The 25376-nt window shown below is 38.1% G+C and overlaps 1 protein-coding gene across 6 annotated transcripts in view; it reads left to right on the forward strand.

The window, feature by feature from the left end:
- The window catches only part of FASTKD1 (FAST kinase domains 1), a 49055-nt gene that overhangs the window by 3632 nt on the left and 20047 nt on the right, over nt 1–25376 (forward strand). For 4 of the 6 annotated variants that reach the window (XM_078327438.1, XM_078327440.1, XM_017973416.4 and 1 more), the window contains 5 exons: nt 1467–1535; nt 6964–7089; nt 11433–11831; nt 15198–15308; nt 17292–17423. In XM_078327438.1, the coding sequence (XP_078183564.1) occupies nt 1467–1535; nt 6964–7089; nt 11433–11831; nt 15198–15308; nt 17292–17423 (837 nt within the window). The remainder of the gene's footprint in view (nt 1–1466; nt 1536–6963; nt 7090–11432; nt 11832–15197; nt 15309–17291; nt 17424–25376) is intronic. The other 2 variants (XM_078327441.1, XM_054257561.2) reach the window with 2 other exon arrangements.

Raw genomic sequence — 25376 nt, forward strand, 5'->3', positions numbered from 1 at the left:
GTTTTCTAGGGGCTATTAGTATAATAGGTTGTTTCTCAATAATATCTCTTTAAAAAAAGGAAAAGGAAATAAAATGATTTTGTAGATTCATTTATATTTGATAACAATGTTGTACAAATTATATGGATTCTTGATAGGTGTTACATAAAAAAGGGCTTCCTTGGTGTCAAAGGAAAAACTCAGAGATAAAGTTAAGTGTTAAGAAATACTACATTCCAGTTGTGGGATTTATAAAGAAAAAAATGAAGAGAAAAAAGGAAAAAACATAAAAAGAAATGTGTTGTTTGCAAGGAAATCAAGCCTTCAAAAGAACTGGGTTCCCTAAATGAAGGATTCAACAGTTGTACAAGGATGCAAAACACACAAAAGTTATAACTAATCTGTATATTAGTTTTATTGGTGAAAAACAGCAGTTTTCTCACATGATGACCCAACCATCGGGAGTTATTTAAATGGATCTAAACATTAGCATTACATAAATTAGAGATGGAAGTTGTTTTTGTTAGAGAATTAGCATTTGTAGGAGAGGGGCTTAAAGCTTATATTGGGGATTGATGTTAAACGAAAAAAGGATGATTCCATGTTGTGTTTTTTTTGTTTTACTTTTCTTTTTTTTTTTTTATATAGAGATGGGGTTTCACCTCGTTGGTCAGGGTGGTTTTGAACTCCAGACCTTAGGTGATTCACCCACCTCGACCTCCCAAAGTGCTAGGATTATAGGTGTGAGCCACCACGCCCAGCCTGATTCCATGTTTTTTGGTGGTCTTCCCTGGTTACAAAGTTTTTTTCTCTGAGGTACTTGAAGGGAATGCTTAAATCTTTATGAATAAGGTGATTGGTGACTATTGGCTGTTTAATTTTATTTATGTATTTTATTTATTTATCTGTGAGATGGTGTCTCACTCTGCCACCCAGGCTGAAGTACAGTGTAATCTCGGCCCACTGCAACCTCTACCTCTGGGGTTCAAGCGATTCTCCTGCCTTAGCCTCCTGAGTAGTTGGAATTACAGGCACATGCCATCACACCCAGCTAATTTTTGTATTTTTAGTAGAGATGGGGTTTTACCATCTTGCCCAGGCTGGTCTCGAACTCCTGAAGTGTTCACTCACTTCAGCCTCTCAAAGTGCTGCGATTACAGGTGTGAGCCACCACACCTAGCCACAAATATTTAAATCAAAACAAAGTAAGACATATTATAGGTACTTTTTGTTGAACATTATCATTGGTCAGTGGCATGCATATTGAAATGAGCAGATAAAAGGGTGAGAGGGATAAAGTATAAATGTTTATTAGACTTTACCTAGAAAACAGAATCGTGAAATAAAAGTGGACCAGAAATAAGGACTGCCCATATAAGAGGAAGATAACTGGAGGTTCACTTCTGCATTATAATTCTTACTGCATATGTTTTTGATGATTTAAAAATGAGTATATATGGAGGATTCTTTCTTTCTTTTTTATTAAGGTTTGTTGGTGAGGACTTCGACCCGTTAGTTGAAGCACTAGTTACAGAATCATGGAGAAGGCTAGAAAGGCAAGTACTCTGGGTACATCTTGAAGGTCAGGGTTATTCTTTTCAGGGTTAACACAGTGAAATCTTGAAGGAAAAGAACAGGGAGCTGATTGCCTATCAAGCTTCATTGTAAAAAATATATTTAAACTCAGTTTAGTTTGAAACTTTTTGATTGTGTAATGTATATTCTTTTCTTTCTCTTTCTCTTTCTGTCTCCCCCTTTTTTTTTTTTTTTTTTTTTTTTTTAAGAGCCTTGCCATGTTGTCCAGGCTGATCTTAAACTCTTGGGCTCAAGCAATTCTTCCTCCTTGGCCTCTCAAAGTACTGGGGTTATATGTATGAGCTACCATGCCTGGCCGTGTATTATTTAAGAGAGAAAAGAGAGTATTTCATATATTCCCTCTTTAAGAGTGGGGAATAGTATACTTTTCCACGTATGTAATTAGTTGAAATATAAATAAGATAGAGTCACAGCTATTTATGAACTAGGCTTTTTGAATCTTCTTTTCTAGAAGAATACTTCAGAAAGGAAAGATTCTTGATTTTAATTGGCTATCAATAAAAACCTACAAGTAGCATCTGTAGCTTCTTGTCTGTTACTCCATTTTTATGGAGAGGCAATGACCAGAGCTTATAGGTGACTTAGAAGCTTTTTAAAGAAAGCGAGCTTCAGGTCCACTATTGTGGATGGTATTAATTTAGATCTATTTCCTATACTATACACACTCTGCTTTTAGCATGTAGCCAAAGTATAATCATCCAGAAAAATAGGAAATCTTGTGAGTATAGAGGAATTTATTCTCTAAGTATATATCAGAAGCTCTTTATTTATAAAAGGGCTGATATAATAGCAGACTCATTTTGGGAAATCTTCATCTATTTCTGAAAACTTTGAATTTTTTAATCTAAGAATTCTGGATGATTGTAGTCTATTTATTGTTAGTGAGGTAAGGCAAATGTTAAGGAGGAAAGAGAAAAATCAGCGTGAGGAAGAGATAGGAGGATATTAAAAACTACAGAGCAACTCTCCCTCTAGGTCAAATAGAAACCAGACAGGAAAGGCTTGACTAAGATGAAGGAGAAACAACAGGCTATTTATTTGTAGACAGAGAGGAGAGACCATTCTGATTTTTAAAATATTTTTAACATATTGCCTCTTAAAGCTTAAACTATAATAAATACTTATAGACACATATTGCTAGATCATATGATAGCTCAATTTTTAGTTTTTGGGGGAACCTGCAAACTGTTCTCCACAGTGGTTGTATTAATTTACATTCCCAACAACGATGTGTAACGGTTCCCTTTTCTCCACATCCTCATCAGCATTTGTTATAACCTGTGTTTGGATATAAGCCATTTTAACTGTGATGAGATGATATCTCACTGTAGTGTAGACACATATTGGTAAACTCTGTAAGCTTCTATTACATGCGCTGGATTAAATTAACGGACAGAACAATTCTCTAGGTTTAGAAATTCTGTATCTACTAAGTTGTGATTTTAGTTAATCTAATTATCTAAATACATCTGTCTTCTTTTATACTTTCTTCCTATAACCATATTGAGGGTAAGCAGAGTAATCTTATTCCTTTTGTTCACAGTACGAATTATCTACTCACTGGATCTTTAGGATTAAATTTGGTCAGTGTTGATAATAGGTCACAACATTTTATTTCTCTTCAAAGCAACATTGCATTATGTGTATTATGCAGCTTGAGCAAATCACTGTAAAATAGGTGGTCTTTTGTGTTTTACAATTATTATATTAATTAAATTACTCATGTGTGATTGTATTTTATAGTGAATCAAGCATTTCTTGTAAATTTTTCTTTATTACAAATAAGTAGTACAGTGATCTTGCTAAAATATCTATGAACTTATGTTTTTTAAATATAATTTTTAATGATTTAAATGGGATGGATCATTCTAGATTAGTACTATATGATGGATTATGGCAAGGATAATTAACATGTATTTGAAATCTATATATATATTTTTTCTTTTGAGGTAGGGTCTGGCTCTGTTACAGTGGTGCAACCAGGACTCACTGCAGCCTCAAACTTCCAGGCTCAATCCATCCTCCTACCTCAGCCTCCCAAGTATCTGGAACCACAGGTGCATGCCACCAAGCCCAGCTAATTTTTATATTTTCAGTAGAGATGGGGTTTCACCATGTTGCCCAGGCTGATCTTGAACTCCTGGGCTCAAGGGATCCTCCCACCTTGGCCTCCCAAGAAATCCAAATTTAAAAAAAATACTTTTTATTATAGAAGATTTTCAACATTTGCAGAAGGAGAAAGAGTAGTACAATGAAATCCCATGTACCTGTCCTCCAGCTTCAACAATTATCAACATATAGCCAGTCTTGTTTTATCTGTATCACCTCCCATTCTCAGTGTACTTTAGTATATTTTAAATAATGATATTATTTCATCTTTAAATACCTCAGTATGTTTTTTTGAGAGAAGGACTTCTTAAAAATATAGAACCAGCTGGGCATGGTGGCACATGTTTGTAGTTTCAGCTACTGAGAAGGCTGAGGTGGCACAGCAAAGGATATTATCAGCAAAGTAAAGTGAGAGTACACAGAAGGGTAGAAAATACTGGCAAACTACACACCTGACAAGGGATTAATAACCAGCATATATGAAGAGCTCAAATGACTTGATAGGAAAAGGTATAATCGACTGAAAAATGGGCAAAAGATTTGAGTAGACATTTCTCAAAACAAGACATGGAAATGTCAAACAGGTTTACGAAAAGGTGCTCAACATCAGAGAAATGCAAATCAAAACTACAGTGAGATATCATCTCATCACAGTTAAAATGGCTTATATCCAAACACAGGTTATAACAAATGCTGATGAGGATGTGGAGAAAAGGGAACCGTTACACATCGTTGTTGGGAATGTAAATTAATACAACCACTGTGGAGAACAGTTTGCAGGTTCCCCCAAAAACTAAAAATTGAGCTATCATATGATCTAGCAATACCACTGCTGGATATATATCCAAAAGAAAGGAAATCTGTGTATTGAAGAGATATCTGCACTCTTATATTTGTTGTAGCACTGTATACAATAGCTAAGATTTGGAAGCAACCTAAGTGTCCATCAACAGATGAATGGATAAAGAAAATGTGGTATATATACACAATGGAGTATTATTCAACCATTAAAAAAATGAGATTCTGTCATTTGCAACAACATGGGTGGAGCTGGAGATTATTATGCTAAGTGAAATAAGTCAGGCATGAAAAGATAAACATCGCATGCTCTCACTTATTCATGGGAGCTGAAAATCAAAACAATTGAACTCATATATGTAGAGAGAAGAAAGATGGTTACCGTGGCTGGGAAGGGTAATGGGGGGTTGTGGGGGAAGTGGGGATATGGGTAATAAAAAAATAGAAAGAATAAATGAGACTTACTATTTGACAGCACAACAGGGTGGCTATAGTCAATAATAACTTAATTGTACATTTTAAAATAACTTAGAATATAATTCGATTTTTTGTAACTCAAAGGATAAATACTTGAGGAATCATTCTTCATGATTTGTTTATTTTGCATTGCATTCATGTATCGAAATCTCATGTACCCCATAAATATATATATACCTACTACGTACCCACAAAAAAATTTTTTTTTAAGAGGCAGGGTTTCACCATATTGGTCAGAGTGGTCTCGAACTCCTGACCTCAGGTGATCCACCCCCTTGGCCTCCCAAAGTGCTGGGATTACAGGCGTGAGCTACCATGCCTAGCCTTTTTTTTAGTTTTAATAAAAAGGCTTAGGTGGGAGGATCACTTGAATCTAGATGTTCAAGTCTAGCCTGGGCAGCATAGCGAGACACTGTCTCTTAAAAACATAATAAAATTGATGAAATTAAATTAAAATTTTTAGTATTACCTAGTACCTTATCTGTGTTCAAATTTTCTTGATTGTCTTATAAAGGTCTTTTTATAGGCAGTTTGTTTAAATCAGTTTCTGAGTAAGGTTCACAATTACTGTGTCTCAAGTTTTTTCGTCTCTTTTTAAGTAAACTTCACAGAAAAAAACATATAAAATTACACCAATCATAAATATACAGCATGATAGATTTTAATATACTGATCACTTCTATGTAACAGCACCAAGATCAGGAAACAACGTCATTAATTCTTTTCATATTCTCTTTAGTCCTGTTACTCCAAGAGGATCTTGACCTCTAACACCATTAAAGTAATTTGTTTCTATAGAAATGTAGTATGTACCCTTATAGTTTAGTTTGTTCAGTATATTTTAAGGATTTATCCATTATGTTTATGATTCTGTAATTTTATTCTATTGTATGAATATGTGTGGTTTATTCATTGTACTCTTGATGGACATTTGGGTGTTTTGCAGGTTTTTGCTATTATATATGTGTTGTTATGAACTTTCTTATGCTTGTTTTTTAGTGAATTCAAGGTCATACAATCTATAACAGTCCCTTTTTCCTCTGTTTTGTCTTACCAATTACTCATGGAAAAATTGGATCATTTCTCCTATTAAAAATTCTGAGGCTTGGCCGGGCGCCGTGGCTCACGCCTGTAATCCCAGCACTTTGGGAGGCCGTGGCGGGTGGATCATGAGGTCAAGAGATCGAGACCATCCTGGTCAACATGGTGAAACCCCGTCTCTACTAAAAATACAAGCAATTAGCTGGGCATGGTGGCACGTGCCTGTAATCCCAGCTACTCAGGAGGCTGAGGCAGAAGAATTGCCTGAACCCAGGAGGCGGAGGTTGCGGTGAGCCGAGATTGCGCCATTGCACTCCAGCCTGGGTAACAAGAGCGAAACTCCGTCTCAAAAAAAAAAAATCTGAGGCTGGGTGCGGTGGCTCACACCTGTAATCCTAGCACTTTGGGAGGCCGAGGCTTGTGAATTGCCTGAGGTCAGCAGTTCCAGACCAGCCTGTCCAACATAGTGAAATCCTGTCTCTACTAAAAGTGCAAAAATCAGCTGGGTGTGGTGTAATCCCAGCTACTTGGGAGGCTGAGGCAGGAGAATTGCTTGGACCTGGTAGGTGGAGGTTGCAGTGAACCGAGATTGCACCATTGCACTCCAGCTGGGTGATGAGCGGACCTCTGCCTCAAGAAAAAAAAATTATGAAGTTTTTCATAGCACTGTTGTAGTAGCAGCTGTTATATTTGTTAACATGCAACCTTGAGTCAAAATTGTTCTGTCATCTCAAAAAATTAAGTATAATTCAAATAATTTTTAGTGATTTTCCCCCTTATGATATCTGACTTTTTAACTGTTACCATTTGTTACTTTTATAATAATAATAATCAACATTTTAGAAAAAAATAATTTTATGTGAGTAATATGTTATTGTTTTGATTGCTTTTAATTTTGTAACTATTATGTGTTTTAAGTGAAAGTAAATGCTAATGATCTCCTTTGTATGTTTCTTCGAATAGGTTTGATATTAAACTGCTATCAGAATTTTCCTCTTGCCTAGCAGAGCAGCATTTATATTTTAGTCCATTAATGGGAAAAATAGCTGATATTGTTCATAGGAACCTGGAAACCACACAGGACTTAAGGTAAATTTATTTAGGAAATCTTGTATTGTGGTAGAAGGATCCTAGGCTTTGGATGTGGATGCAATCAGATTTGCCACTCTTAGTTCATGTGACTTAAAGCTCTTGGAAGTTCATTATCCTTATCTGCAAAAGAGGTATAGTAATAGCTACTTTGCAGTGTTGCTGTGAGGATTAGACATTAGGTACATAAAGTGTAATACAATATTGGTGAGGTCTGTGGAGGATCTGACATTTTACCTTATTTGCAAACTAAGTTTGTCTGCCACATTTTAATGGGTGCTGGAGGAAGGCCTGAGACTCCTAGGTCAGAGACAGAGGACTTTGTTTTTTATAGTAATAGCAGTAGCAGAATACCAGCATTTTCTTATGTTGATTCCCTGAGCTCTTGTCCCACAATGGGTTGTGTTCCAGGAGAGGAACTCTGAGCTTAGGAAACCTGAATCTTTTATAATAATGCGTCTCCTCTACTCCAACAGGAGACATTATCTCTATTCTCCTAGGCTGTTTGCTACATAAACATCCTTGAAAAGATAGTTCTGAACAAAGGCAGTCAGAAACCCACAGAAAATGATCTCTAAGTATCTAGAACAGAAATTTCTCAGTAATGGATGGTAGATTTTATTATATCATGAAGTAAACCCAAAAAGTATTTAAGTATGAATTTACTGGCCAGGCATGGTGGCTCAAACCTGTAATCCCAGCACTTTGGGAAGCCAAAGCGAGTTAATCACGTGAGGTCAGGAGTTCAAGACCAGACTGGCCAACATAGTGAAAACCTTGTCTCTACAAAAAAATTAAAAATTAGCTGGGTGTGGTGATGGGTGCTTGTAATCTTAGCTACTCGGGAGGCTGAGGCACAAGAATTGCTTTCCAAAAAAATAGAAGAATAGAAAGAAAGATATTTGTTACTCAAAGGCAAACAGAACAAACAACAATAAAAAAGAATTGCTTGAACCTGGGAGACAGAGATTGCAGTGAGGTGAGATTGTGCCACTGCACTCCAGCCTGGGCAAGAGAGTGAGACTCCATCTCAAAAAAATAAATAAATAAAAAGTAAGTAAATTAAGTATGAGTTCACAAATTTTACATGCAATGATGTCTTTCTTATTCTTTCCGTCTGGGAATACTTTCTTTTCAGCTTCATAAAGGAGGCTTAATAATTACCTTTGCTGAATGTCAAGGAACTATTAATTTGAAAGTAACATTTGAGGAGTTTCTCTGGTTTTCACACCAGTGGTTTGTGGGTTTGTTTTATTTTTAATGTAAGATTACTTACTGTCAATGCTAACCTTCATAACCCAGTACTATGATTATCTTTGGTGTTGCAGATACAGTTTTTTCTACCATATTTACAAAGTGACTAGCACTTTGGTAAAATTAAATTATAGTAGTTTCCTGCTTTTCTTGTCCCTCTCCACCCTATCTCCCTGCCTTTTTTTTTTCTTTTGAGATAGAGTCTTCCTCTGCTGTCCCGGCTGGAGTGCAGTGACACAACCTCTGCCTCCTGGATTCAAGTGATTTTCATGCCCCAGCCTCCCAAGGCATGAATTACAGGTGCCCACCACCATGCCCCACTAATTTTTTGTATTTTCAGTAGAGTTGGGCTTTCACCATTTTGACTAGGCTGGTCTCAAATTCTTGACCTCAAGTGATATCTGCTTACTTCAGCCTCCCAAAGTGCTGGGATTACAGGCATGAACCACCATGCCTGGCACCCTGCCTTTAAAAAAAATACCTATGCGGCCGGGGGTGGTGGCTCACACCTGTAATCCTAGCACTTTGGGAGGCTGAGGCGGGTGGATCACTTGAGGTCAGGAGTTCGAGACCAGCCTGACCAACATGGTGAAACCCTGTCTCTACTAAAAATACAAAAATTAGCTGGGTGTGGTGGCAGGTGCCTGTAATCCTAGCTACTCTGAGGCTGAGGCAGGAGAATCACTTGAACCCAGGAAGCAGAGGTTGCAGTGAGCTGAAATCATGCCATTGCACTCCAGCCTGGGTGGCAAGAGCAAGACTCCATCTTTATAAATAAGTAAATAAAATATGCATGTGTGTATATGTATATATGCATGTGTATATATATATATATATATATATGAGTATGTGTGTGTGTGTATATGTATTTTATATATATATATATATGCACTACCTCCTGGCTGCCTAAGATTCTCACCTGAGGGTGGTTTTATTTTTTCAATCACAAACACTTTTTAAGATACTTCTGGATAAACTCACTAATTATGCAGGAAGATTGCTTTTTTAAAAAGTAAGGTTTTATTAATATGTGATATTACAAATCTTAAATGTACAGTTGCATCAGTTGTGACAAATATATACGTACATCAAGATCAAGGTAGGGAATAGTTGCATCACATAAGAAAGTTCCCTCATGTTCCTTCTCAGTCAGTTCTACCCCCCTACTATGTCAGCAACTAGTGTTCTAATTTTTTTTTTTTTGAGACGGGGTCTTGCTCTGCTGTCCAGGCTGGAGTACAGTTATACAATCTTGGCTCACTGCAGTTGCCACCTCCTGGGTTCAAGCAATTCTCCTGCCTCAGCCTCCCAAGTAGCTGGGACTACAAGGGCCCGCCACTATGCCCCACTAATTGTTTGTATTTTTTAGTAGAGATGGGGTTTTGCCATGTTGACTAGGATAGTCTTGAACTCCAGACCTCAGGTGATCTACCCCCCTCAGCCTCCCAAAGTACTGGGATTACAGATGTGAGCCACTGTGCCTGGCCGTCTTTTGCTCATTTTAAAGAATTGTGGGACTGGGTGATGTGACTCATGCCTATAATCCCAGCACTCTGGGAGGCGGAGACAGGAGAATCACTGGCAGCCAGGAGTTCAAAACCAAGCTAGGCAACATAGTGAGACTCTGTCTCTATAAAAAATAAAACGTTAGCAGGAACTAACAAGGTGCATGCCACCACATCTGGTTAATTTTTATAGTTTTTAGTAGAGACAGGGTTTCACCATATTGGCCAGGATGGTCTCGGTCTCTTGACCTTGTGACCTGCCTGCCTTGGCCTCCCAAAGGGCTGGGTTTATAGGTGTGAGCCACTGCCCCCTGCCTAAAGGTGTATTCTTTTTTTTTTTTGAGATGGAGTTTCGCTGTTGTTATTCAGACTGGAGTGCAATGGCACGATCTCAGTTCACTGCAACCTCCGCCTCCTGGGTTCAAGCAATTCTCCTGCCTCAGCCTCCCGAGTGGCTGGGACTACAGGCGAGCACCACTGTGCCCAGCTAATTTTTGTATTTTTAGTAGAGACGGGGTTTCACCATGTTGACCAGGATGGTCTCGATCTCTTGACCTCGTGATCCACCCGCCTCGGCCTCCCAAAGTGCTGGGATTATAGGCGTGAGCCACCGCGCCTGGCCAAGGTGTATTCTTATGTTGTAGTTTTCTGATTTTTATATTATGTAAGAACAGTATTTTGAAAACAAGACCACAACTTAGTAATTTTGATGTCTTCTGGGTATCTAGGAAATCGATTTATGCTCCTCAAGTGTTTATTGAGTGAAGAAATGTTAAATGCCATCCCATATTCAGTACTGTCTTGCTGGTATATTTTAATATCAATCTAGCATAAAATATTTAAAAATATGAAATTATTCACTAGTGAGAAAAATTTTACCAAGCTTTTATTAGCAAATTATAGATACAGAGAGGAGTAATAAAAAAAGTCTACTTTTAAAAATGTGAAATGAAACTTTTAATATTATGTTCATGGGTTGTTGGTGCAAAGTGATTTCTGAGTTAAGTTTCACTAAAATATTTTCTACCAAAGTAGTTTTCTCAGCAAAACAAGGCATTTGATACTATCAATGAAAAGTATTACTCCCATGCCTTTTGTCTAAAAGGATTTGAATTCAAGTCACTAGTATTTAAAAGAAAAATTTTATGGCATAAAACTCATAATATATTTCTTACCACTTCCTTTCCATATCTCTTTCGTTTTAGAGTTTGTTATTTTTGGCTGGGTACAGTGGCTCATGCCTGTAATTCCACACTTTGGGAGGCTGAGGTGGGAGAATTGCTTAAGCCCAGGAGTTCAAGACCAACTTTGGTGGTCAAGACTGTTTCTACCAAAAAAAAAAAAAAAAATTAGCTGGGCATGTTGACTTGGGCTTGTAGTCCCAGTTACTCAGGAAGCTGAGATGGAGGATACCTTGAGGCTTGAGCCTGGGAAATGGAGGTTACAGGAGCTGTGGTCGTGCCACTGCACTCCAGAGTGGATGACGGAGCAAGACCCTGTCTCAAAAAAAGAAAAAGAAAAAAAAAAAAAGAATTGATTATTCTTAAATAATGTAAAAATCTTTGCATCTTTTTTCTTTTTCAGTTCCTTGTCTGTCTTAATGGTCAACATATCTTCTTTAATATCACAACATTTTCAAGAACAATTGGTGAACAAAACAGAACTTCTTTTTGACACCATGGATTCTTCTGAGGTCGACTTTGCAAAAAGAATAGTACAGTTTCTTCGAAATGTTAGATATCGTTATCAACCACTATTAGAAAGGTGTAATAATGTATTTTTAAGTAATGTGGACCACCTCGATTTGGATTCCATCAGTAAAATACTTAGTCTACACAAATTTCTACAGTTTAATAGTTTTAAATTTATTATGGTGGCTAAAAAGAAGCTAACTGAAATGATTCCTCTGCTTAATCATCCTGCTAGCTTTGTAAAATTATTTGTAGCATTGGGACCCATTGCAGGACCTGAAGAAAAGAAACAGTAAGTTCAGTTTAAAATGCATTAATTTTTTTGTTGTGAATTTATGGAGGATTCAAACTTAGGTCTCCTTGCAGCTCTGGAAGGTACAGGTGTCACCCCCTTAGGTTGTGGAAGGGAAAATAATCTCTTACACTCTGCTCCTTGACTCTTTCTCTGATTATTCCGATTTACATCCCAAACTCTTAGTCTACTGCTGTGTTCTGAAAGGTAAACCTCTGATACTTGGCCAACATGAAAAAAAAAGAGGGGAAACACCATGTTTTTATTCTCCCTTCCTATGCTTTGTGACTGGGTTTACACATATAAGATTCCCCACCAAGTGTAAGTCTGTGGAATATTTAGAATTATAATAGTCATTGCAGTGGGCCATTTTTTGATTTGTTGTCTTTATCTCATTAATCATCAAAGCTTATTTATTTATTTATTTTTTGAGACGGAGTCTCAATCTGTCATCCAGGCTGGAGTGCAGTGTCGCAATCTCGGCTCACTGCAACCTCCGCCTCCTGGATTCTCCTTCCTCAGCCTCCTGAGTAGCTGGGTCTACACACCACAGCTGGCTAAGTTTTTGTATTTTTTTTTTTTTTGAGACGGAGTTTCACTCTTGTTACCCAGGCTGGAGTGCAATGGTGCGATCTCGGCTCACCACAACCTCCACCTCCTGGGTTCAGGCAATTCTCCTGCCTCAGCCTCCTGAGTAGCTGGGATTACAGGCACGCTGTAATCCCACCATGCCCAGCTAATTTTTTGTATCTTTAGTAGAGACGGGGTTTCACCATGTTGACCCAGGATGGTCTCGATCTCTTGACCTCGTGATCCACCTGCCTCGACCTTCCAAAGTGCTGGTATTACAGGCTTGACCCACCGCACCCGGCCAATTTTTTTGTATTTTGAGGAGAGATGGGGTTTCACCGTGTTAGCCAGAATGGTTTTGATCTCCTGACCTCATGATCCACCTGCCTAGGCCTCCCAAAGTGCTGGGATTACAGGCCTAAACCACCACACCTGGCAATCATCAAAGCATTTATTATGCACTCAGTATATGTCCCCATGTCAGGTTTGAGCAAATTTTATGTGGCGTCTCTCATTTAGGAATTTCCAGTTTTGCTAGATACTGATGTAGGTAGAAATCTTTGGGATATAATGATAAACAAGTATTAAATTAATATATAAGTATGGTTAATAGATAAGATTCTCTCTTCCTAGGCCATGTGATGGATTTATACTAGACATAAACTTCCCCCACCCAGCATAGTTGTATGAAATGTTTAGAGTGATAAGCTGGGCAGGGTGTAATCCCATCACTTTGAGAGGCCAAGGCAGGTGGATCCCTGGAGTGTAGGAATTTGAGACCAGCCTAGGAATGATGGTGAAATCTTGTCTGTATAAAAAAATACAAAAGTAGCCAGGTGTGGTGGTGTGCACCTGGAGTCCCAGTTACTCATGAGGATCACCTGAGCCCAAGGAGGTTGATGCTGCTGTGAGCTGAGATCGCTCCATTGAATTCCACCTGGGCACAGAGTAAAGACCGTCTCTCAAAAAAATAAAATAAAATAAAGAATTTTACATAATAGTCCTAACACGTAAGTATGATTAGTAGATTCACTTAAGCAGGGGATCTAAGAATTGCATAATTGGGGAATCTGTATCATTACTCTGTTAGGGAAAACTTTATGGAGAAAGTTTTATTTTTTAAGAATACTTTGAATTATATGAAAAAATTTAAGAGCACATCAATATCAAGATGGAAACAAGGTGATAAGGTGATTATTAAAAAGAACTATTGGGGCCGAGTGCAGTGGCTCATACCTCTAGCCCCAGCCCTTTGGGAGGCTGAGGCAGATCACTTGAGGTCAGGAGTTTGAGACCAGCCTGGCCAACACGGTGAAACTCCAACTCTATTAAAAATACAAAAAAAGAGGACTGGGTGTGGTGGCTCATGTCTGTAATCTCAACACTTTGGGAGGCTGAAGCAGGTGGATCACTTGAGGTCAGGAGTTCGAGACCAGCCTGGCCAACATGGTGAAACCCTGTTGTTACTAAAAATACAAAAAGAGGCTGGGTTGGGTGGTGGGTGCCTGTAATCTCAGCTACTCAGGAGGCTGAGGCAGGAGACTTGTTTGAACCTGGGAGGCGGAGGTTGCAGTGAGCCACGATCACACCATTGCATACCAGCCTGAGCAACAAAAGTGAAACTCCCATCTCAAAAAAAGAAAGAAAGAAAAAAGAAAAAAAAAAAATGGCCAGGAGTGATGGCAGTTGCAATGGCAGGCATTTGTAATCCCAGCTACTCAGGAGGCTGAGGCAAGTGTATCACTTGAAGCTGGTAGGTTGTAGTGAGCTGAGATCATGCCCCTGCACTCCAGCCTGGGTGACAGAGTGAGACTTCATCTCAAAAAAAAAAAACTTTATTGGAACCTTTTTTTTTGTGACTAAATACTATTAAAATCTCAATGCTAAAGCAGTAAAAAAGTTGGATTTAACTGAATCTCTGCCTTCAAGAAATTTATATTGCAATTGAGAGGATAGATATAATTGAAATATGTAAATACCATAACAACATAGTTTATGAATAAATAAAGTTGGTGATATGGATAGTGCTGTGAGCAGACAGAAGTGAGAGAAAAATAGAGATCGAATTGATTGGGAAAAATATGGGTCAAAACAGGGTTTGAAACGTTTGAAAAAGTTGGTGGAAAGGATGGCATAGAGTTATCCAGTATGAATAAACAATTACTTTATCCTATCCTCAGATGTCATGTTTTGAGCTTGCTTTCTAAATGATTCTAAAAGACACACTTATATCTTGATACTTACATTACCGCACTACTTTGGATAGTTCAAATGATAACTAGTCATAGTCAAAATGGGCCATCTTTGTTAATTTTCAGTTTATACTGTTATATCAAGTGTTTAGTATATGAGATTTCTGATAATATGTAGATTTGTTGACTTCCAAGTTGGTTACTATTCAATTTTAAAACATTTGGGAAATTGTCAGAATATCAATTGTTCATTTCTTAGCTCTCTAGTATTGAATAATTTCACTGAATCATAGTATTTTATAACCATTATAACCTATTATTTGAAAATCATTGGAAGATCATTTATCTATATTTTTCAAACAGTTTAAGATTGGATTATAATGAGGCCTGAATTGCATTGAAGACATTATATTTTTCTTTATTCAGTAATATTTTATATTATCTCCAAGAAATGTAGAATACTGGAATTATATGCTGGATGAGGTTTTTGTTTATATTAATTTTTCCCATTTGTTACCCAATAATTGTTATTTTTTTAAAAATTGCAGGTTAATTTTCAGTTTTTTAACCAAAAACTTTTTTTTTCTTCTTTTTTTGCTTCTAGACTTAAATCTACTATGTTATTGATGGCAGAGGAGCTAACCGGCGAGCAAGCCCTGGCAGTGTTGGGAGCACTGGAAAATATGGAAAGCAGAAATTCACATCTGATTAAAAGGTTTCTTTTCTGAAATTTATGATAAGTTTGTTGTCATTCACAAGTACCTATTTTTTTCAGAGGAAAAATGGTTTTCTTCTTTAATCTACCTGTTGTTTTGAAGAAATGAGGAATTAATGCTTAAGGCACTGTTTATCTCTTTATGTTCCACTGTTTTTCTTTTCTTTTCTTTCTTTTTTTTTTTGAGACAGAGTCTTACTCTGATCCCCAGGCTGGAGTGCAGTGGTACTATCTCTGCTCACAACTTCTGCCTCCCTGGGTCAAGCGATTTTCCTACCTCACTCTCCTGAGTAGTTGGGACTATAGGCGCCCACCACCACACCCAACTAATTTTTATATGTTTACTAGAGACAGAGTTTTGCTATGTTAGTCATGCTTGTCTTTTTCTTTTTTTTTTTTTTTTGAGATGAGTCTCACTCTGTCGCCCAGGCTGGAGTGCAGTGGCACAATCTCGGCTCACTGCAATCTCTGCCCCAGGTTCAAGTGATTCTCCTGTCTCAGCCTCCGAAGTAGCTGGGATTACAGGCGTCTGCTGCCACACCCAGCTAATTTTGGAATTTTTAGTAGAGGCAGGGTTTTACTGTGTTGGCCAGGCTGGTCTCAAGTTCCTGACCTAAAGGAATCCGCCCACCTCCACCTCTCAAAGTGTTAGAATTACAGGCATGAACCCTTTAGGCTGTTCTTAAACTCCTGACCTCAAGCGATCTGCTTGCTTTGGCCTCCCAAAGTTCTGAGCCACTGTGCCCGGCTTTCTTTTTTTTTTTTTTGAGGCAGGGTCTTGCTGCATTGCTGAGGCTGGAGTGCAGTGGTGGCATCACACCTCACTTCACCCTCCACCTCCCAGTCTCAATTGATCCTTCCATCTCAGCCTCCTGAGTAATTGGGACTACAGGCACTTATTGCCATGCCCAACTAATTTTTGTATTTTTTGTAGAGATGGTGTTTTGCCATGTTGCCAAGGCCGGTCTTCAAGTCCTGGGCTCAAGGAATGCATCTGCCTCAGCCTCCCAAAGTGCTAGTTTGTTTTTCAAAGTAGAAAGACAATTGTTTATAGCGTTTTAAAAATTTTATTTGGTACTATTGCACTCAAGTGGAGCATCATATCCTTGTGAAATAGAAAGCATAGGGAAAATACCCTCTTTTTTTTCTTTCTTTTCTTTCTTACTTTCTTATTTTTAAAATTTTTGTAGAGCTAGAGTCTTACTATTTTACCCAGTCTGGTTTTGAACTCCTGGGCTCAAGCAATTCTCCCAAAATTATGACCAAGGCCATAATTTTCAAAAGGAAAGTTTCTGCCGCACAGTTAATGTTTGTATGAACTTGAACTGTCTGACACCACAAAGTTACCTTGAAATCAACAAACAAACAAACAAAATAAATCATACTGCCATTTGTTGGCTTTTTGGTAACTTGAGATTTCAGAAGAAAAAATATATAGTTATTTTTTATAAATGCTTAATTGCACGTATATTTTAATATATGCTTAATTGCATATGCTTAATTTTTCATGACCTATTATATGTTCCTTTATTTTACTATTTCTTATTTCCCATTTTTTCCAACTTATTGTCTCTTAGTATTTTCCTTAGTTCTTCATTTGAGGGTCAGTGGATTTAAGGAAGAAAAATTAAATTAGTTTTGCTAATTATTAGTAACACTTGGTAAAGATTTTGTTATGGGGAGGTTGTGAAATTTGTTGCTCTGTGAGATTTGTTTAATTGAGGAAGAAAAACTATGCTTTTCTTGTGCAATTAACAATTGAATATTATTTCAATCATACTTCATGATCATTTTTACTTCATTCTGTTTTAGTTGTTTACATTTCTAGAGCCATCTTGAGACATTTCTTCAAGAGTAGAAAGTCTGGTCTCATTCATTGCTGTTTTTCCAGCACAGAGCAGTGTCTGCTGTGAAAGCACCACAGCAAATGTGTGATAAATGAATGTGTTGATTATAATATATGCTCTATCAATCCTTTTTTAGAGTTGCTTCAGTTCTGTATAAACATTTGGATAACTATAAACCATTAGAGTTGTTGAAGATAACTCAAGCATTGACTTTTCTGCATTTCCAAAGTAAGGAGTTTTTTGTGAAACTTGGAGAATTACTGCTTAGGTAAGATAAAAATAGAAATGTTTGTTTAGTATTTTATTTTCTAGCCACAATATTTGTTTTGTTTAACTATGTACAGAGGTGCTAGAAGTTATGGAGGCAAAATCGTGAAGCTTATTAGTAAAAATGTTATGATACTTTATCTCCCTCCATGCCCATTCTGCCAATGCCCATGGTGGGCATATTTTGAAATGGAAATGAGGCCAGTAGGGTGATGAGTTCCCTAGGAGAGGAATGGCAGTAAACTGATGAATAGCAAAGCCATTCTCCTTTCCTGCAGAATGGAGTAACCATGAAAAGATGGGGGCTGCTGATCAAAGTTAAACTCCATTTGGGAGCATTCATATTTAGGGCCCTTCAGTCTTGCATGCATGCCTATTTTAAGGCTTATTAAATCTTTAAGTTCAAAATTTTGAGAATAAGATATAATGGTGATGTTAGTGAAAAGGTGTCTTCTTTCTTTTCCTTTTTTTTTTTTTTGAGGAGTCTCACTCTGTCACCCAGGCTGAATTGCAGTGACACGATCTCGGCTCTCCATCTCCTGGGTTCAAGTGATTCTCCTGTCTCAGCCTCCCAAGTAGCTGGGACTACAGGTGTGTGCCACCAGGCCTGGCTAATTTTTGTAATTTTAGTAGAGATGGGGGTTTCACCATATTGGTCAGGCTGGTTTCCTGACCTCAGATGATCCACCCACTCAGCCTCCCAAACTGCTGGGATTACAGGTGAGAGCCACTGCTACTGGCAAAAAAGTGTTTTCATACAAAATTTTCTCTTTATAATTTAAAATCACCTTATTTTCCACAGATACAGGGTTTTCTTTTCTTTTTTTTTTTTTCAGACAGGGTCTCACTGTGTCCCCTGGACTGGAGTGCCGTGGTACAGTCATAGCTCACTGCAGCCAATCATAACTCACTGCAGCCAATCATAACTCGCTGTAGCCTGAAGTCCTGGGTTGATCCTCCCACCTCAGCCTCCCAAGTAGTATTGCTACCACACTTGGCTAATTTGATTTTATTTTTCATAGAGATGGGGTCTTACTTTGTTGCCCAAGCTGGAGTGCAGTTGCATGATCATATCTTACTGCATCCTCAAATTCATGGGCTCAAGCAATCCTACTGCTTCAGCCTCCTGAGTACATGGTTTTACAGGCTCGAACCAGCATGGCCAACTAGTTTGATTTCTTTTTTTTTGAGATGGAGTTTCGCTCTTGTTACCCAGGCTGGAGTGCAATGGCGTGATCTTGGCTCGCCGCAACCTCCACCTTCTGGGTTCAGGCAATTCTCCTGCCTCAGCCTCCCGAGTAGCTGGGATTACACCATGCCCAGCTAATTTTTTTTTGTATTTTTAGTAGAGACGGAGTTTCACCATGTTGACCAGGATGGTCTCGATCTCTTGACCTCGTGATCCACCCGCCTCAGCCTCCAAAAGTGCTGGGATTACAGGTGTGAGCCACCGGCCCTAGTTTGATTTCTTATTGTGATTTCTGAAAGACCAGGCATATAGTTGAAAATGATTTTTATTGTAATAAAGTGATGTGACTTATGGTTAAAAAAGGTTTTGAACTGGGGAATATGAAGAGACATGTTATCAGATGAGAACTTAGCATATTAGGATGTTATAAGGAAGTTTATCTTTTTCTTGAAGAAGTAAGTTTCTTCTTAAGATGATAAGATGCTTATTGTTTCTTCACCCTTTCTATATTTAGTATAGAATTTCACATAGACTGCCTCTGAATTTTGAATTTTATGTTCTAAATTAGATATTATGAACTAGCCCAGACATGATTTATGTCTGCACAGTGAGTTTTTTTGCATGCTTTTAAAAAATTTTCTGTATTTTGTTTTTTTATTTTTAAATTTTTTCCGTATTTTATTTTTGTTTTTCTATATGTTATTTTTATGTTTTTATTAGTTTTATTTTTTGAGATGGAATCTCGCTCTGTCACCCAGGCTGCACTGCAGTGGCACAATCTCGAGTCACTGCAACTTCAGCTTCCCAGGTTCAAGCAATTTTCCTGTCTCAGCCTCCTGAATAGCTGGATTACAGGCATGAGGCACCACGCCCAGCTGATTTTGTTTTGTTTAGTAGAGACGAGCTCTACCATGTTGGCCAGGTTGGTCTTGAACTCCTGACCTCAAGTGATCCACCTGCCTCAGACTCCCAAAGTGCTGGGATTACAAGCATGAGCCACTGCACCTGGCCTATGTTTTTATTTTTATTTTATTTGATTTTTTTGTTTGTTTTTTGTTTTATTTATTTTTTTTATTTGATTTTTTTTTTGAGATGGAGTCTTACTGTCACCAGGCTCGAGTGCAGTGGCACGATCTCAGCTCACTGCAACCTCTGACTCCCTGGTTCAAGTGATTCTCCTGCCTTGGCCTCCCAAGTAGCTGGGATTACAAGTATTCGTGACCATGCCCAGCTAATTTTTGTATTTTTAATAGAGACAGAGTTTCACCACTTTGGCCAGGATGGTCTCAATCTCCTGACCTCATGATCTGCCCTCAGCCTCCCAAAGTTCTGGGATTACAGGCGTGAACCACTGTGCCGGGCCTATGTTTTTGTTCTTTTAAAAAATATTTCAGTAGCTTTTGGCATATAAGTGGTTTTTTGTTATATGGATTAATTGTATAGTGGTGAATTCTGAGATTTCACGTGAGTAGTGTAATTTCTACCTAATTTTTTTTTTATCCCTAGCTCGCCTCCCAACCCAGCTTTTCTGAGTCTCTAAAGTCTATTATATCACTCTATATGCCTTTGTGTACTCATAGTTTAGCCCCCACTTATAAGTGAAAGTATACGATTTTTGATTTTCCTCTCCTCTATTACTTCACTTAGAATAATGGCCTCCATCTCCATCCAAGTTGCTTAAAAGGCATTATTTTCTTCCTTTTAATGGCTGAGTAGTATTCCATGGTGTATATTTACCACATTTTCTTTATGCACTTATTAGTCAATGAGCGTTTAGGTTGGTTAACATCTTTGCAATTGTGAATTGTGCTGCTGTAAACATACATTGCACATTATTTTTTTAAAATAAATTATTCAATACTGTCGAATACTTCTAGGTATGTTAATAGAAAAATAAGAGCAGGAGTGGGATCATCAGATTTTATTTTCCTGTAATGTTTTGTTTCTTTTATGAAAAGACTTGAAGCATGTATGATAATGTTAAAGTTTATTAAATTCCAAGTAAGGAGAACCTTTATCTCTGAAATTTAAAGTTGTATCAAAAATATTTGACTTATTGACTGGTATTTAAAAGTTGGGAGTTGTTATATAAAAATCATAACGTACCTCGTGTTTTAGAATTACCTTCTTCCATTTCAGTGCAAATAATCTCAAGTAGATATTAGAAGGAATGCAGTCTATTTGAAACTAATAATTCACATAAATGCTTATGTAAATATGTCCTGAAACAGCTCAGGGAACCAAGTTTTCATGTATTGGAATAATGTCTGTTGTTTTTTAACTTACTGAAATATCATATACATAAAATATGCATATGCCTTCCTCATTACCCTATCCTCACGCCCAAGATTAACTATCTCTATTTCTAACTGTATGGATTGGTTTTGCCTTTATACTTTATATAAATGGAATTATACAGTATGATTTCCTTTTTTTTTTCGAGACTAGGTTTCATTTGTTTACCCAGGCTGGAGTGCAGTGGCGTGATTTCAGCTCGTTGCAACCTCCAGCTCCTGGGCTTAGGTGACCCTCCTGTCTCAGCCTCCCGAGCAGCTGGGACTACAGGCATGTGCTACCACACCTGGCTAATTTTTGTATTTTTAGTAGAGATGGGGTTTTGCATGTTGCCCCAGCTGGTCCCAAACTCCTGCACTCAGGTAATACAATCCCAAAGTGCTGGGATTACAGGCATGAGCCACTGCACCTGGTCAGTGTGATTTCTTTTGTGTAGGGCTTCTTTTGCTCAATACTAAGTTTGTGAGATTTATCTATGCTTTTGTGTATAGTATTCTCTTGTAAGAATATAACAAAATTTATTATATTGTTGATGGACATTGATTTATTTTCAGTTTTTGGTTATTAACAGTACTATTTATGAACAAATTCATACATATTTTTTAGTGAACATACATATTCATTTCTGTGTGCCAGCAAATATAATTGTTAGTTCATAGGGTATGCATGTGCTCATCTTCGGTAGATGCTGCTGAACATTTTCTAAAGTGGTTAAACCAGTTCCTACTCCCACTAACAGAATGTGTACATTCCTGTTGCTCCATATTCTTGCCAACACTTGTTTTTGTTTTTTTCCCCTATAACCCAGGACAGTGCTCATACTTTCTAATTTTAGCTGTTCTGGTAGGTATGTTGTGGAATTATAAATAAATACACTTAAATATCTAAGCTTTGGAAATTGAGGAAGTATTACAAGGAAAAACAGCAAATGGAGGTTGGAGAAATTTTATCTGTTGGCGGTTTATTTGTAGAAAAGTATCTCAAGACTGGTAGCTCCACAGTGATACAGCTTTTTGAGCACTTTCATTTCTTTATGTAAAATAATGTATTAATTTTTTTGTAGTTATAAGACTAAAATATGCAGTACTAAGTGTCTACTTGTTTCAGACACTGGGCCAAATATTATATAAAAGTCATTTTGAAAATTTTGGAAAACAAAAAAGTATATTTGAGAGGCTGAGGCAGATCATTTGAGGCCAGGAGTTCAAGAGCAGCATGTTCAACATAGCAAGCCCCCGTCTACAAAAAACTAAAAAATTAGCAGAGCGTAGTAGTTCATGCCTATAGTTCTAGCTAGTCAGGAGGCTGACACAGGAGGATCACTTGAGCCCAGGACCTCAAGGTTACAGTGAACTATGATCATACCACAGCACTCCAGCCTGGGCTATAGAGTGAGACTCTATCTCTAAAAAAGAAAAGAGAAGAAAATATAAATAAGAAAATAAAAATTATTCATAAACTCATTCATCCACTGTCAACAATTTAGTTTATTTCCTTGTTGTATACTACACATATATATACACACACACACACACACACACACACACACATTTTTTTTCATAGTTGACCATACAATTTTGTTTGTTTTTGGCCATTTTACCTTGTAAGCATTTTTCTACACTATTAAGTAATTTTTGTAAATCTTTTCTAATGGCTAGTTAATAACCATCATATGACTGTACCATAATTCACTTAATTGCTATTCCCCCTCATTATTTAGATTGTTTTCACATTTTAGCCATATAAAAATATGATAAGGCATGGTGGTGTGCCCCTGTATCTCAGCTCTACCCAGCTATATTTGGGAGGCCAAGACAGGAGGATCACCTGAGCCCAGGAGTTGGAGATCAGCCTGGGGAACATTGTAAGACTCCCTCTTTAAAAAAAAAAGATGAAGATGAATAACAACACACATCTTTTTTCCTGGATTTAATTAATTATTGTTTTTTTTTTGAGATGGCGTCTCGCTGTCTTGCTGAGGCTGGAGTGAAGTGGTGCAATCTCAGCTCACTGCAACCTCCGCCTCCTGGGTTCAAGCAATTCTTCTGCCTCAGCCTCCCAAGTAGCTGGGACTATAGGCGTGCACCAACATGCCCAGCTAATTTTTGTATTTTTAGTAGAGATGGGGTTTCACCAATCTCTTCACCTTGTTACCCACCCACCTCGGCCTCCCAAAGTGCTAAGATTACAGGTGTAAACCACTGTACCGGCAAAAGACTTTCCTCTTTCCTGGATTTTATATTAGTTTTATTAGGTTAGTTTCCCAAACAGGGATTGACCATGTCAAATGTTACAATTAAAATACTTTTAAAGTTCTCAAGCTATACTGCTAAATAACTTTCCAGGGAGTTACACCAACTTTTTAAGTTTACTAATAATAAATGAGAATGCCTGTATCAGTGACTATTAATATGCTAACATTGACTATTAATATTATGATTATTTTAGTATGCTAATTTAAAAATTTTAAGTGGTTAGGCATAGTGGCTTATGCTTGTAATCCCAGCACTTTGGGAGGCTGAGCTGGGAGGATTGTTTGAGCCCAGGAGTTCAAGACCAACCTGGGCAATAAAGCAAGACCTGTCTTAACAACAACAAAAAATTAAAAATTAGGTAAGTGGGGGTAGCATCTGCCTGTATTCCCAGTGTATAGGGAGGCTAAGCCCAGGAGGTCAAGGCTGCAATGAGCTATATTGCACGATTGCATTCTAGCCTGGGCAACAGAATGAGACCCTGTCTCAAACTAATAATTTTAAAAGTATTTGAAACTCAATTTTATTTGAATTTAGATTACATTATTCCTTCTACTACTTCTGTACCTAAAGATTATTATTCTTTTTTGAGACAGAGTCTTGCCCTGTCTCCCAGGCAGTAGTACAGTGGCTCAATCTTGGCTCACTGCAACCTCTACCTCCTGGGTTCAAGTGATTCTCATGCCTCAGCCTCCCTAGTAGCTAGGATTACAGGCATGTGTTACCACACCCAGCTAGTTTTCTGTATTTTTAGTAGAGATAGGGTTTCATCATGTTGGCCAGGCTGGTCTCGAAGTTCTGAGCTCAAGCTATCCCCCACCTTGACCTCTCAAAGTACTGGAATTAAAGGCGTGAGCCACCATACCCAGCACCTAGTTTTTTAATTTTTTTTTTTTTAAACAATTGTCCTGGTGTCCTGGGACTCTTACCATGGTGATTTGGGAAAGAAGTAGAGAATGGGGTCAACTGTATATCCTGTTTATTTTGTTGGTGTTTGTTTGTTTTAAAAGTTGGACTACGTATTCTAAGTGAAAAACGGCCTGACAGGTCATATCAGAAATTGAACCTAAATTCTTTCTTCAGCAGCAGCACTGGAAGCACATGTTCTGACGTGGACTTTTTGTTTCCCTGGGACTGTGGTTTTATTTTTAAATAAAAAATTTTGACCTGTGCTTCATAACGTCTTAGGCTTTCCTGAATAATCCTTCACGGACCTGTCATCTTTGAATTTATCTAACTCTTCTTTTTTTGTTTTTGAGACGGAGTCTCACTCTGTCACCTAGGCTGGAGTGCAGTGGCACAGTCTTGGCTCACTGGAACCTTCACCTCCCTGGTTCAAGCGATTCCCCTGCCTCAGCCTCTCGAGTAGCTGGGGATTACAGGTGCACGCCACCACGCCCGGCTAATTTTTTTGTATTTTTAGTAGAGATGGGGTTTCACCATGTTGGCCAGATGGGTCTCAAACTCCTGACCTCAGGCAGTCCGCCTGCCTTGGACTCCCAAAGTGCTGAGATTACCGGTGCGAGCCACCGCGCCTGGCCTATCTAACTCTTCTTAAATTAGCTTGTGTTATGCCCACCTGTGATGGTTATGCATCTTGGCTTTCATACTAGTTCAGAACTTTTATAGCTCCTGGTATAACCTTTTATTACAATGTTGGGTGTGTTAGGCCTCCAGAAGCAGAATCTGTCTCCTGCCCCAAAGCAGGACTCTAATCTTCCTCCACCTTTCTGATTGTGGGACTTAAGACCCTCCCCTGAAAGATCCCACCCTACACAGTGTGAAGAAATGCTGACATCATGAAGCTCATATAAACCCAAGAAGAATGGGTTTGGACTGCTTCTGGATAGCTGAACACGTGAAGATTCCTGGAGGGTGGCATGCTCAGGGAGGGCATGGAAGCTTTGCACCCCTTCCCACATACCTCACCCTACTGTCCCTTCATCTGCATTCTTTATAGCATCCTTTATAATAAACCTGTAAACATAAGTAAGTGTTGCCCTGAGTTCTGTTAACCACTCCGGCAGATTAATCAAACTCAAAGAGGAGGTTGTGGGAACTCCAACTTGAAGCCAGTTGGTCACAAGTTCTGGAGGCCTACATTTGCAACTGGAGTATAGGGTTTCTGTGGCAGAGGTCAATCTTAGAGACTGAGTTCCCACTTGTGGGATCTGACACTGTCTCCAGGTAGATAGTGTCAGAACTGAATTGGACACCT

This window comes from Callithrix jacchus, chromosome 6 (genome assembly GCF_049354715.1).
Source record: "Callithrix jacchus isolate 240 chromosome 6, calJac240_pri, whole genome shotgun sequence".
NCBI lineage: Eukaryota > Metazoa > Chordata > Mammalia > Primates > Cebidae > Callithrix > Callithrix jacchus.